The sequence below is a fragment of the Entelurus aequoreus genome, linkage group LG04 (genome assembly GCF_033978785.1).
Source record: "Entelurus aequoreus isolate RoL-2023_Sb linkage group LG04, RoL_Eaeq_v1.1, whole genome shotgun sequence".
Classification (NCBI taxonomy): domain Eukaryota; kingdom Metazoa; phylum Chordata; class Actinopteri; order Syngnathiformes; family Syngnathidae; genus Entelurus; species Entelurus aequoreus.
The window spans coordinates 73,748,139-73,760,653 of NC_084734.1; the positions used below are offsets into that span (position 1 = coordinate 73,748,139).

Sequence of the window (12,515 nt, forward strand, 5' to 3'; positions counted from 1 at the left end):
GCATTTGTGGTGGTGGTGGGCACACCAACAAGATCTACTTTTGCAAGAAGTTTAAAGGCTTGAAGCTACATGAGAAGAAAATGGCCCTGAAGAAGCTGGGAGCGTGCAGGAAGTGTCTTGGGTATCACGACGCAGGTGGCTACTGCAGAGACACCTTCCTATGCGGAAACCAAGACTGCAAAAGGGCAAGCGGCACACCTGACCACCACTACTTCCTATGCCCAACAGCAGAGGCCAGAAGAGAAGGAAGCAAAGGTGCAAAAGGAGGAAAAGAAGGAAAAGGTAAATTCACTGAGGAACAGGAGGCCTTCTTGTCACAACTTGCCCCAGAACTGGCAGAGAAGGGCAGAAAGGCATTCTCAAACCGAGCCTCAATGACTCTCAAATCAGCGGGCCAGTCTGAACTGCTGAAGGAAACTGGGCTGGCTGAGTTACCAGTGATGATGATGTTGATGATGGTCACAGCTAACGCAGGTCAGAAGATTGGCACACTTATAGACCTGGCATCCGACACAAATTACATCACTCACAAAGCTGCCGAAAGACTTGGCCTGAGAAGTGAAGACATAGCGCTGGTCGTACATGGAGTTGGAGGCATGACAATGAAAGTCAGGACGAAAAGGTACCTCCTGAAGGTCCGAGTCAAGACTCCCAAGGGGACTGAGCGAGCACATCAACTGGTCTGCTATGGCCTGGAGCAAATTGCAAAGGTCCATCAAGCAACTGAACCCGAAAAGTTGAAAAGCTTCTTCCCAGATGTCCAGCTTGAGGAGTTAGAAAGACCAGAGGTAGTCGAGCTCCTCATAAGCCATCGCGAGGGACGACTCGCACCCCAAAGACTAAAAGTCATCGGTGACCTTGTCCTATGGGAGAGCCCCCTGGGCAAAACAGTCGGTGGAGCACACCCTGACTTGCTCGAAGAAGTGGAGGTGGCAGCATATGAGTCAAGAACCCACTTTGCCCGCTCCATGAGAACCGCTGCTGTCCGATACCAAGAGATCACAGTCCCAGCGTCTGAGCCAGGCCGGCTACAGCAGGACGATGTGGCCCACGCAACTACATCTGCCAGTAACCGTGAATTTCTTGATTGGTGGCACTGGGACAGCATCGGAGCTGCATGTGAGCCGAAATGTGGAAGCTGCCGGTGTGGAAACTGTCCTCCAGGAGGAAAGGACATGACCCTGGCGGAGGAGAGGGAGTTTGAGATCATTAAAGGAGGACTCACCTACAAGATGGAGGACTCTCACTCCTCAACTCCACACTGGGATGCCAAATATCCCTGGACTGAAAATCCAGCCTCTCTCCCCAACAACAAAAGAGCAGTCCAAGCTTGCTTCTTGAGAATGGAAAAGCAACTGAGCAAAGACCCAGACTGGAAAGTTGCATATTCCACCCAGATCCATGAAATGGTCCAAAGAGGCGCAGCCATAAAACTCACCAATGAAGTCATGGAGAAGTGGAAAGGACCAGTTTGGTATGTCAGCCACTTGGTGGCGCCAAATCCCCATTCAGTGACTACACCAGTTCGTATTGTCTAGAACAGCAGCCAAAAATACAACGGAGTGAGCATGAATGATCTTCTCCTAAAAGGACCAGATGTTCTCAACCCCATCAGAGCTGTCCTGCTCCGATTCAGAGAAGGAGTGAACGCAGCTCTGGGCGACATCAGAAAGATGTATAACTCTGTCTGGTTGGAAGAGCGAGAGATGCATCTGCACAGGTTCCTGTGGAGAGACAGCCCAGAAGAGGAAATCAGTGAGTATGCCGTCACCAGAGTCAATATGGGCGACAAACCTGCTGGCTGCATTGCTCAATTGGCCATGAGGGAAACTGCAAGTCTGCCCAACTTCACTCACCTGCAGGATGAACGCAGAGTCATTGAAGAAGACAGCTACGTGGATGACCTGTTGACCTCCCACAATGACCTGAACAGACTTGACCAAATCACAGCTGGAGTTGAAGAGGTCCTAAAGGCTGGAGGCTTCTTCCTCAAACCATGGGTCAGGTCAGGGCAAAGTGGGAGGAAAGAAACTGAAGCGGATGTCCTAAAGCCAGAGCAAGGAAACACCTTGATTCTTCCAAACCAAATAAGAGAAGGAGAGAACAAAGCCCTGGGCATCGGCTACCAGGTGGACAAAGACAAACTGTACATGCTGACGGCGGTTAACTTTTCCAATAGGAAGAAAAAGATGAGAGTTGGCAAAGATCTTCTTGAAGAGGAGGTGAGAGCTGAAACGCCTAACCCACTGACGAGGAGAGCTCTCCTAAGCCAAGTTGCTGCACTGTACGACCCAATCGGCCTAGTTGCACCGGTCAAGCAGAAGGGAGCAATTCTCGTCCGTAAAGCATTCCAAGAAGGAGGGGGTGGCAAGCTGACCCAAGAAACCTGGGATCAACCTCTTTCAGAAAGACTCAGGGAAGAAGCCATACAGCTCTTCGAGGAATATGTCCAGCTTGGACAGGTGAAATTCCACAGGAGCCTCACACCGCCCGACTGGAAAGGGAAACCCTACGGCATCACATTTTCTGACGGAAGTGACAAAACCTATGGTGCTGTGATGTACGTCAGATGGGAGACAAGTCACGGAACTGAAGTTCGATTCGTGGAAGCAAAGGCCAAACTGACACCCCTGGACCAAAAGGGAGATGCTGTAAAAGCAGAAATCTGTGGCGCAGTCTTTGCTGCCAGAATTCGGAAGTACGTGGAGAAACATGCCCGTATGAAGATTGAGAAATGGTTCCACCTACTGGACAGTCAAACAGTCCTCGGGGCCATCCAACGAGAATCATACGGATACCAAACCTTCTTCGCCAACAGAGTGGGCGAAATCCAGATGTCCGGGCCAGTGCAAGACTGGTGGTGGATCAGAGGAGATCTGAACATTGCTGACTTAATAACAAGAGGAGGCAATCCCAAAGACTTAAATGAGGAATCCACGTGGCAAAACGGACCAGAGTTCCTGAAGTGGCCAGTGGAGGAGTGGCCTATTCAGTCAGCTGGAGAAGTTGCAGCCCAGGCCAGGGAGAGTGTAAACAAGCTTCAAAGAAAGGCATTCTCTGCTGCACTGACCAGAGCTCAAGCTAAGATGAGTCGGCAAAAAGAAGACCCACTGGCCACTCCGGAAAAGGAAAGTCCCTGTGAAGAATCGAAACCTATTATGCCAAGAAGAAAACCCACTAGCTGGGTGAAACATCTTGTGGATGTAAAAAGGTTCAGTAGCCTGACAAAACTGATCAGAGTTGTTGCCTGGACACGACGAGCTGCCGAGCAGTGGCTGAAGAGGAGGTCGAACCCAGGACAACCAAAGTGGGAGGCAACACCCAAGCAGGCTGGATTGGCTGGCACTGAACTAGAAGGTGCACGTGAAGACGTCTTCCTCGCAGCTCAAGAAGGTGTAACATTCCCAGTCACTACTCTGAGCAGATTGGCAGTATTCAAAGATGTGAAAACTGGACTCCTCGTTTGTGCAGGGAGGATCCAGATATTTAACGAAGATGAGACAGCCGTGCCAGTCTTGCCATTTGAAGCATGGGTGTCAACATTGCTGGCACAAGAATCCCATGACGCTAACCACGAGGGGGTAGCAGGAACCCTTCTACGGATGAGGAAGACAGCGTGGATAATAAAGGGCCGGAGAATTGCCAAGAAAGTAGTTGACAGCTGCATAGTTTGCAGAAAGAACAGAGCAAAGAAGTGTCAACAAATCATGGCAGACTTACCTCCAGAGCGAACCACCCCAGCTGCTCCTTTTGAATTCACAACCATGGACCTATTCGGCCCTTATGAAGTGAAGGATGAAGTCAAGAAAAGAACCAGACTGAAAGTGTGGGGAATCGTCTTCAGTTGCATGGCCTCCCGTGCCATACACACTGAACTAGTGAGTGACCAGTCATCCCAAGGCTTCCTCCTCGCCTATCAGAGGTTCACGTCACTCAGAGGACATCCCAGGAAGCTCTGGTCAGACCCCGGCACAAATTTTGTGGGCGCCAAACCTGCTCTGGAACAGCTGTACACATTCCTTGACCGACTGGACAAGTCTCAAGTCGAAGACATGGCTGCCAACCATGGAACAGAATGGTCCTGGAAGATCCACCCTGCGGATTCTCCCCACAGAAATGGTGCTGCAGAAGCGGCTGTCAGAGTGGTCAAACGGGCCCTGACCAATGTCGGCGGAGATGGTGTCTTCACCTGGGGTGAATTTCAAACCTTCCTCTACATGGCTGCCAACCTTGCAAATGAGCGACCAATCGATGCAAGAACTCAAAGCAGGGAAGACTGTGTGGAATACATCACCCCGAACTCTCTGCTCCTAGGGCGTGCCAACCCTAAGGGAGATCCTGGAGACTTCCAGTTTGATCGCTATCCTTATAAAAGACTGCAAGTAATTCAAGCTGAAGTCACCAAATTCTGGAAGAAATGGAGCCAACTAGCTGGACCCAACCTCTTCATAAGAAACAAATGGCACACCAAAGAGCGAAATGTTTCTGTCGGAGATGTGGTCTGGTTGGCTGACCAAAATGCCCTGAGAGGACAGTACAAGCTGGCCAGAGTAGTCAGAGCCAATACGGACAGCAAAGGCATCATAAGAGACGTGCTTGTGAGGACCTTTCCCAGCTATCCTGTCCCCATCAAGAAGACAAGCGACAAAGAAAAACCGACCACGAAAACCAAGAGGCTCAGACATCAAATCCCAGCAACAATCCTGCATAGGGATGTCAGACGCCTCATCATTCTAATTCCCATTGAAGAACAAAGGAAAGAAGGACCTGTGTGACCCCATTGGGTTTTGAAAACCATGAGGGCCAAGTGGGAGGTGTGGAGTTGAAACTCAGTGTGAATGAAGTGTCCCTGCCCTGGAAGTAAGGAGCTGTCTCCTCCTTAATCTTACTCCTTGGTGAAGTACCAGAAAGAACTACATTTCCCAGAACACCAAGGTCAAGATGGCCACCAATTGGCTGATTCAAGGCAGCTGTTAAGGAATGGTGGTGCTGTCTCATTTCATGCAAGCAAGCAGAGCGGCAAGACGCAAAAATCTACAAGATCCATCTTTAAAAGACTTCCAACACACCAATGGTCGGTGAATATACCCACTTTGCAATATGCTGAAATGCTTATTTGTTAAAACTCACCTTGACATGTTGGTTTACTTACCTGTCTTAAATTGTTTTTAGTTTGAACCACAGCAAATTTACTCCAACCTTGAGCATTGATTGCATCTGGGTATTTTCTTACTGTTTGATAATTAAAAAGCTTGAGTTAATTGAATTGTTAAATAAGCTCAATTTAAAGGGATAAAAAGTCAAAGATTATGGTTCAAAGTTAAAAGTAATAAAGATAAAAGCAAAGTTGAAGGATAAAAATGTTAAAACTTTTGCTTAAAGTTAAGCTAATTATACTTACCTTTATACTTACCTTACTAATTAAGCTACCTTATTAATTAAGCTAATTATACTTACCTTTTACTTACCTTTACTCCGTTTGGTGGATTTACTCAGTTCCATCATGGTAATGAATTTACATGATTGATTACTTAATTGCATGATTAGTTAAATGATTAATTGAGTGAACGATTAAGTAATTAAACGATTGATTGATTAAATTAAATGATCAATTAATTTTGACTTCTTTAAAGTGACTAAAACTACTTTTCTGATTTACTTGTTTCATTTTACTGAAACTGGTTAATTTGACAGTGCATTCACATGCATTTAATATAAGTGTCTAGAGTCCTTTTGAAAAGTAATGTTAGATAATTTAAAAGTTTAAACAATGGTATTTAAAAGTTTGCAAATTTAACTTTAAAAATAATACCTGTTTGAGTCAGTTGAATTTGAACCTTTTTGTAAATACCTGTACATATATTGTTTTTCCATTGTTAACACTTGTGTTCGAAGGTTAACAACCTGATTGAATGAAGATCAACAGAAAAGAAACCAACAAAGCCAAAAAGTTGGATAAATAAAGTTGATCAATTGGAAATCCGAGTTGTCCTGGTGTCCTTTACGGAGTCAATAAGTGGAACTTGACAGTTACTGATAATATAATGGCAAATGACCTTCCATATTGTCACTTCCCTACGTGGTGCGCAGTGTTCCTGCTGGTTTTATAGTACCAGTAGAGTGGAAAAACAAGTTGCCTCTATATTGAAGCTATTATCATATATATCTGATTTATGACACCGAAAGACTTCCAAAGTTTGCGAATAAATAGATATGATCAAAAGAGTATCAATTTCACTGAGATTCTTGAGCCATTCCCGAGCCATCCCGACACCTCCGCTCCGGACAGGCTAACTTCCTCCAACCTCCGAGGACAAAGCTCCGAACTATGGGAGACCGGGCTTTCTGCTCCGCCACTCCCAGTCTGTGAAACGCTATCGCTGACCACCTGAGGGCACCACAGACTGTGGATGCTTTTAAAAAGGCTTAAAAACCCTTCTTTTAAAAAAAGCCTTTTGTTAAATATATGTGTGCTAGTTCTAGCTATTAGGCTGTTCTAGTTTTTATTTGATGTTACTATTTATTTTACTCGTTGGGGGCAGCTATTTGTGGTTCTAGCGTTGTTGTTTTTTAAATGCACTGTAGCACTTTGAGGTTGTTTGTTCAATGTAAAGTGCTTTTACAAATAAAATCTATTATTATTATTATTAATCATTATGAGAGATTATGAGGAAGCCAGACATGTTATCGCGTGACGTAATGGTAAAGACCACAGACCCCTTCCCCGCCAAAAACAATGCAAATTGTGCAGACTTTGTGAGAGTCAACAACGATTACTTTGGGGAGATTTATGATCCAGAACCTTATATTGTAATTTCTGAATATAAGGAGGATGAGTTACAAGTTTTAGAAGCTCTGCTAAACAAATCCAGCTTTAGTGAAACACTAAGCATCATGTAGCAGTATTGCTAAGTGCTACACAATAAATACAAACTACAAACATAATAAAATGTTAGCTAACTGTACAATGTCTTCTCTTACTTCGATGATGACTGATAGGATGTTCATATCTTCCCGTTTAGATGAACAATTAATCATGATGCACACAAAGGGTTAACAAGGAAGTCTCCCTGCAGATGCTGTCTTCGGTTGTATGTGTTTGTCTCCATCTCCGGGTATGAATTGAATGTCACAGATGAACAGCTTCTAGATTTAAGGCTAAATCCTCCTATTATCCAGATGAGTGGTATGATTCATTATCTAGAATAATTTTAACGAGCCGAGACGCGATAATCCGGGAGCAGGAGGACATCACTGCCGGCTCACAATAAAAGCAGCAAAGTGTTACTAAGCTGTCTGTATCATTGCGCCGCTAAGAAATAGTTTGTTTGCGTAAGCGTTTATAATAACAACATTGCTAATATTTGGTTAATTTCCAGGTCACAATATGTACAAAGAGTAATGTTGGCAGGATTTGGATAGTTATTTAAAGGGTTTTGTGGGCAAAATAGAGAGCTCCCGGTTGGGAGAGTGAACGTGCCAGCAACCTGAGGGTTCCTGGTTCAATCCCCACCTTCTACCATCCTAGTCACGTCAGTTGTGTCCTTGAGCAAGACACTTCACCCTTGCTCCTGATGGGTCCTGGTTAGCGCCTTGCATGGCAGCTCCCGCCATCAGTGTGTGAATGTGTGTGTGAATGGGTGAATGTGGAAATAGTGTCAACGCGCTTTGAGTACCTTAAAGGTAGACAAGTATAACCCATTTACATTGTTAGTGGACTTTTTATGTGTTTATTTATTTACGACTTAGAATGCATAAAAAAAAGAAGAACATATGTGTCCATATCTTGTATGGGGATTGTGAATGATAGACAGCACATCTCTGTCAAATTTTGACATATTTCCAGTATGACTGATCTGATAGTATAGTCATAGTGACGTCCGTTTCCGGAAATAGCCGACGGTATTCGGATTGGAATACTCAAAATGGCTGACTTTATTTTGTGGAACTTTGTGATGTTTAAACTGTGTTTTTTACATACTTTGCTGACTGTAAATACAATTGGATTGGGGGGGTTAAGGTATTTTTTTTTTTTTTTGTCATAAAGAAATACAATCATGTGTGCTTACGGACTGTATCCCTGCAGACTGTATTGATCTATATTGATATATAATGTATATATTGTGTTTTTTTATGTTGATTTAATAAAAAATAAAAATATATTTTTTTAATTTTTTTTATTTTTTATTTCTTGTGCAGCCCAGTACCAATCGGTCCACGGACCGGTACCGGGGTGCAGCCCGGTGGTTGGGGACCACTGGTTTAATGGATACAATAAAGCACAATAATGTCAACTTGTTTTTCCACTCTACTGGTACTTTAAATGTCAGCCGTACTGGGTTATTTCAGGAGGGTATGCATTTGTATTTTTTATTTTTTGTTGAATCTGTTTTTTTGCACTAAAAACATAAATTATTGAACAAATTAATTCCATTGACTTTATTTTACTACAAAACATGCATCAAATCAAATTAAAGTTTAATTAAAAACGTATAAAAAAAAATAATTTCCCCCAAAAAACTGTGAGAAATATTCAACAAACACTCACTTTGTTTTAAATCTTCAGTATTTGCTCCCTGAAGAAACTACTTTTGACACAGTCTTTGAATTTATTTGAAGTCTTAAAATGTCGTCCAAACGTTCTGCACCTCCTACTCAGTGGCCTTGTCCTGAGATCGGTATGTCGTGAGTTCAAACCCCGGCCGAGTCATACCAAAGACTATAAAAATGGGACCCATTACCTCCCTGCTTGGCACTCAGCATCAAGGGTTGGAATTGGGGGTTAAATCACCAAATGATTCCCGAGCGCGGCCACCGCTACTGCTCACTGCTCCCCTCACCTCCCTGGTGGAACAAGGGGATGGGTCAAATGCAGATGATAATTTCACCACACCTAGTGAGTGTGTGACTATCAGTGGTACTTTGTTCTAGACTTCTGGCAAAAAACTCAAACCCCAGAGGAAGCTGTTTTACCATCCGATAGAAACGACCTACTAGCAGCCATTTCGAGATTCATCTATTCGCTTTATAAATAATATAAGGACGACAGCAACAGTGTCACAAAAGACTTTGCTAACAGCTCTCCATAACTGTGTTCCTCACAGGGAAGAACCATCTCATCTCAATTATTCAGTCATTGTCGGTACTCATATCAAATGTAATATTTTACATATGCATGAGTGTGAGTGAATGGTCAATAACAGCGTGTGGACAGTTTATAAAAACCTAAAACGCATACAATATTTATAAAAATCATAAATTAAATACTGTCCCTACATCACGGAAATTCACCTACTTCAAAGGGGGCCTAGAACCTATCTAATGTGATATCCAAGGGAACACTACCAGTTTCCTCATATTTACACAGGGTTTTTTTTCCCCTTGAGAATAGTCACTCTGTACCTTTTGCATTGCAGCGTCTAACAGATGGTAGCAGCAAATGTAAACTTAATCTTTTTTAGGATGTGGTGTAGCATATGTTTTATGGAGCAGGAACAGAAGAGTAAACAAATGTACGAAAACTCTGTTTTGAAATGATTTTGATAATAAGAGGACTACAAGTGGTCTCATACTAACAGACATCGCCGATAATGAAAGTAATATCCTGTATGAATGGATGTATATAGTGTAATATAGGGTTGTCTCAATACCAATATTTTACCAAAATGTATTTCAATACTTTTGTAAAAAAAAGGGGACCACAAAAATGGCATTATTGGCTTTATTTTAACAAAAAATCTTACGGTATATTAAACATCTGTTTCTTATTGCAATCAAAGAACACTTTTGTCCTTAAATAAAATAGTGATCATACTAGAAAACGTGTCTTTTATTAGTAAGTAAGCAAACAAAGGCGCCTAATTAGTCTGCTGGCGTATGTAGTAACATATTGTCATCAATCCAATCCAATCCACTTTATTTATATAGCACATTTACACAACAAAAATGTTTCCAAAGTGCTGCACAATATTATTAAAAACAATATTCAAATATTATCCTTAGCTCCTCCAATGACTGAATAAAAACAAAATAAATAAATAAATATAAAACCAATATACAAATAAATATGATTAAGAACGATTTCAAAGGGTAAAACCAATTAAAACAATAAATATAAATCACAATTTCTCATTCTATTATTTTGTCAACATTCAGGGTTCTTACGGGTGCTTAAAAATCTTGAAAATGCTTGGATTTTAATGTTGTGTTTTCTTTTTTTTTTTTTTTTTTTTTTTTTTTATAATGTCCTGCCCAGCTTCTCAGGCAAATCATATAGTAGATGTAGATGCCCATATCGGCTGTTCAGATTTACTTTACAAAAGAGAAGTGTAGGATACTTCTCTTGTTGCCTTATTTGTATTTGACTTTATTAAATGTATTTATATTATCATTTGGTGCAGCCGGGCCGGAGCAGGAGGGGATAGAAAGAGGAAAAAAAGGAAGACAGAGGGGGGAATTGTGGGGACAAGAGAGGGAATAGACAGAGAGACAAAATGTTGTAATGTTGTGTTTTCAAGGTTTGAAAAAGTGCTTGAATTTGAAGAAGAACAAGAAAATTGATAAACAACACAAATGGAGACACGCTTGCAAACACCAATGTCATTGAATATTCTACAGAAACACTGCTTCATTTTCTATGCCCCATTCAGTTAATGATAACTGCTGGTTCAATGTTAGGCTTGGGTTTTAGCAGATTTGTCCTATTCCTCCAACAGACAGCATTTGGTGACCTTAAACAACAAGCTCACAATGATTTTCGCCTTTTGAAGGGTACTAGAAGAACTGGAAAATTTATCTTGAAAGTCCTTCAAAAGTGCTTGAATTTGGCCATTGAAAAGGTGTACGAACCCTGAACATTATCAAGGACAAGCTGTAAAAATGTATTATTAGTATACTTGTTCATCTGCTTACTTTCTCTTTTAGCATGTTCTATTTGCACTTCTGTTCAAATGTAATACTCACTTATTCTTCTCTTGTTTGATACTTTACATTGGTTTTGGATGATACCATAAATGTAGGTATCGATCTGATACCAAGTAGTTACAGGATCATACATTGGTCATAATTTATGTTCTCATGTATCCGAGGACGTATTTCCTAAGTTTATGAATAAAATATGAATTTAAAAGAAAAACACAAAAAAAGCACTTTTGTACTTGGTATTATTACAGTGGATGTCAGGTGTAGATCCACCCATGGCATTTGGTAACATTGTGACGCCGGTGAGCTATTGTATCCTCCTACGATGTGTAGTGAAGCATGTTTAGCTATTCCTCATCCTGCAGGGATGATACTTGTAAGAAACATACTTTATTTTTCACCATGGAGGCGAGGATTAGTGATTTAGAAGTAGCTAAAACACTGCCAATTGCGGATGGACATTCGCCGCTAACAAGCTAGCCATGTCTTAAAGCACCTCTTCCTGAGGGCGTTTCAGTGTTATAACTTCACCTTTATCGTTATTTTTTTAGGCCAAAATGCGTCCATTCTCCCTTTTCTGTCTACACACTGTGTCTGCTTGTAAGTACTGCGGCACTTTTCAAACTGAGTAAAGTACCGTTTTTGATTAATTAGTACCGTGATACCATACTAGTGCCGGTATACTGTGCAACCCTAGTGTAATATATTTGGGAGGGTTGTAATCTTTCAATGGCTGTTATGGAGGAGACACGGACATCAGCGTGATTCTACGCTCAAAACATATATTCATATATCACATAAAGCCTATTATTTGCGCACTATTGACAAGTGATGCACCGGAAATGTGGTCGTCTTAAATAGAAACTGAAACTGCATGTTGTGATGAAATATCCATTTCCGCTGGCGACTGCGTCTTTCCGGCGCACTCGAATGACGCAGCTCGCCAAAAGCTGACGAAAAAGTCACATTCGGGTCGCATTGCGTTTAGACTAAAGTCACATTTAAAAAGATCCGATTGGGATTCAGGACTACCTCCTGATGTGACCTGAATCTGATGCCAAGAGATTCAATTTGAAGCACTTTGGAGTGTTTAGACTGGCAAAAAAAATCAGATCCGTGTCACTTGAGGGCAAAAAAATCAAATTTGGTGTGCAGCGTAAACGGGGCCTTAGACTCTTTTTTGGCAAAAATGCAGATAACCTGAGAGGGTGGAGGGGAGGGCCACGTGGCTGACTTTGCTTCTTTCTTGAATTCAATACTGTTTCAAACCATCTTTATCAAAGTGCTAAATGGTAAATGGTCTGTATTTATATAGCGCTTTACTATATTTGCACGATACCCAAAGTGCTTTACATTATACGTCACTGTGGAGAGAGAGTGTGATCAGCGCGCCTGCAGGAGCAAAGGTCACCGCCTCTGTCCATAGTGCTGAAGACAGAGCACCATCAGACGGGGGCGTGGCATGTGCTGACGGCGAGACACAGCTGGCAGGTAAATAGATTTTCACAGGTGGTACTTGTTAATCTGTTGTCTTTAACAGTAAGCGGCCGGGAGCAGAGGGAAAGGAAGATACGGACGTGGCTGAAAATTCACGT

The 12,515-nt window shown here is 42.1% G+C and overlaps 1 protein-coding gene across 1 annotated transcript; it reads left to right on the forward strand.

The window, feature by feature from the left end:
* The first annotated feature begins 2,959 nt into the window (after positions 1-2,959).
* On the forward strand, positions 2,960-5,307 carry LOC133649010 (uncharacterized). The gene is made up of 2 exons (XM_062045668.1): positions 2,960-3,393; positions 3,472-5,307. The coding sequence occupies exons 1-2, from the start codon at positions 3,087-3,089 to the stop codon at positions 4,773-4,775; spliced, it is 1,611 nt and encodes a 536-aa protein (XP_061901652.1). The 5' UTR covers positions 2,960-3,086; the 3' UTR covers positions 4,776-5,307.
* Positions 5,308-12,515: the final 7,208 nt, after the last annotated feature.

Excerpts from the sequence above, each read along its gene's own strand:
- LOC133649010 (XM_062045668.1), top strand. The coding sequence starts at position 3,087 with ATGAGTCGGCAAAAAGAAGACCCACTGGCCACTCCGGAAAAGGAAAGT. Across the intron at positions 3,394-3,471 it reads CTTCCTCGCAGCTCAAGAAG|GGAGGATCCAGATATTTAAC; the intron begins GTGTAACATTCC and ends TCGTTTGTGCAG.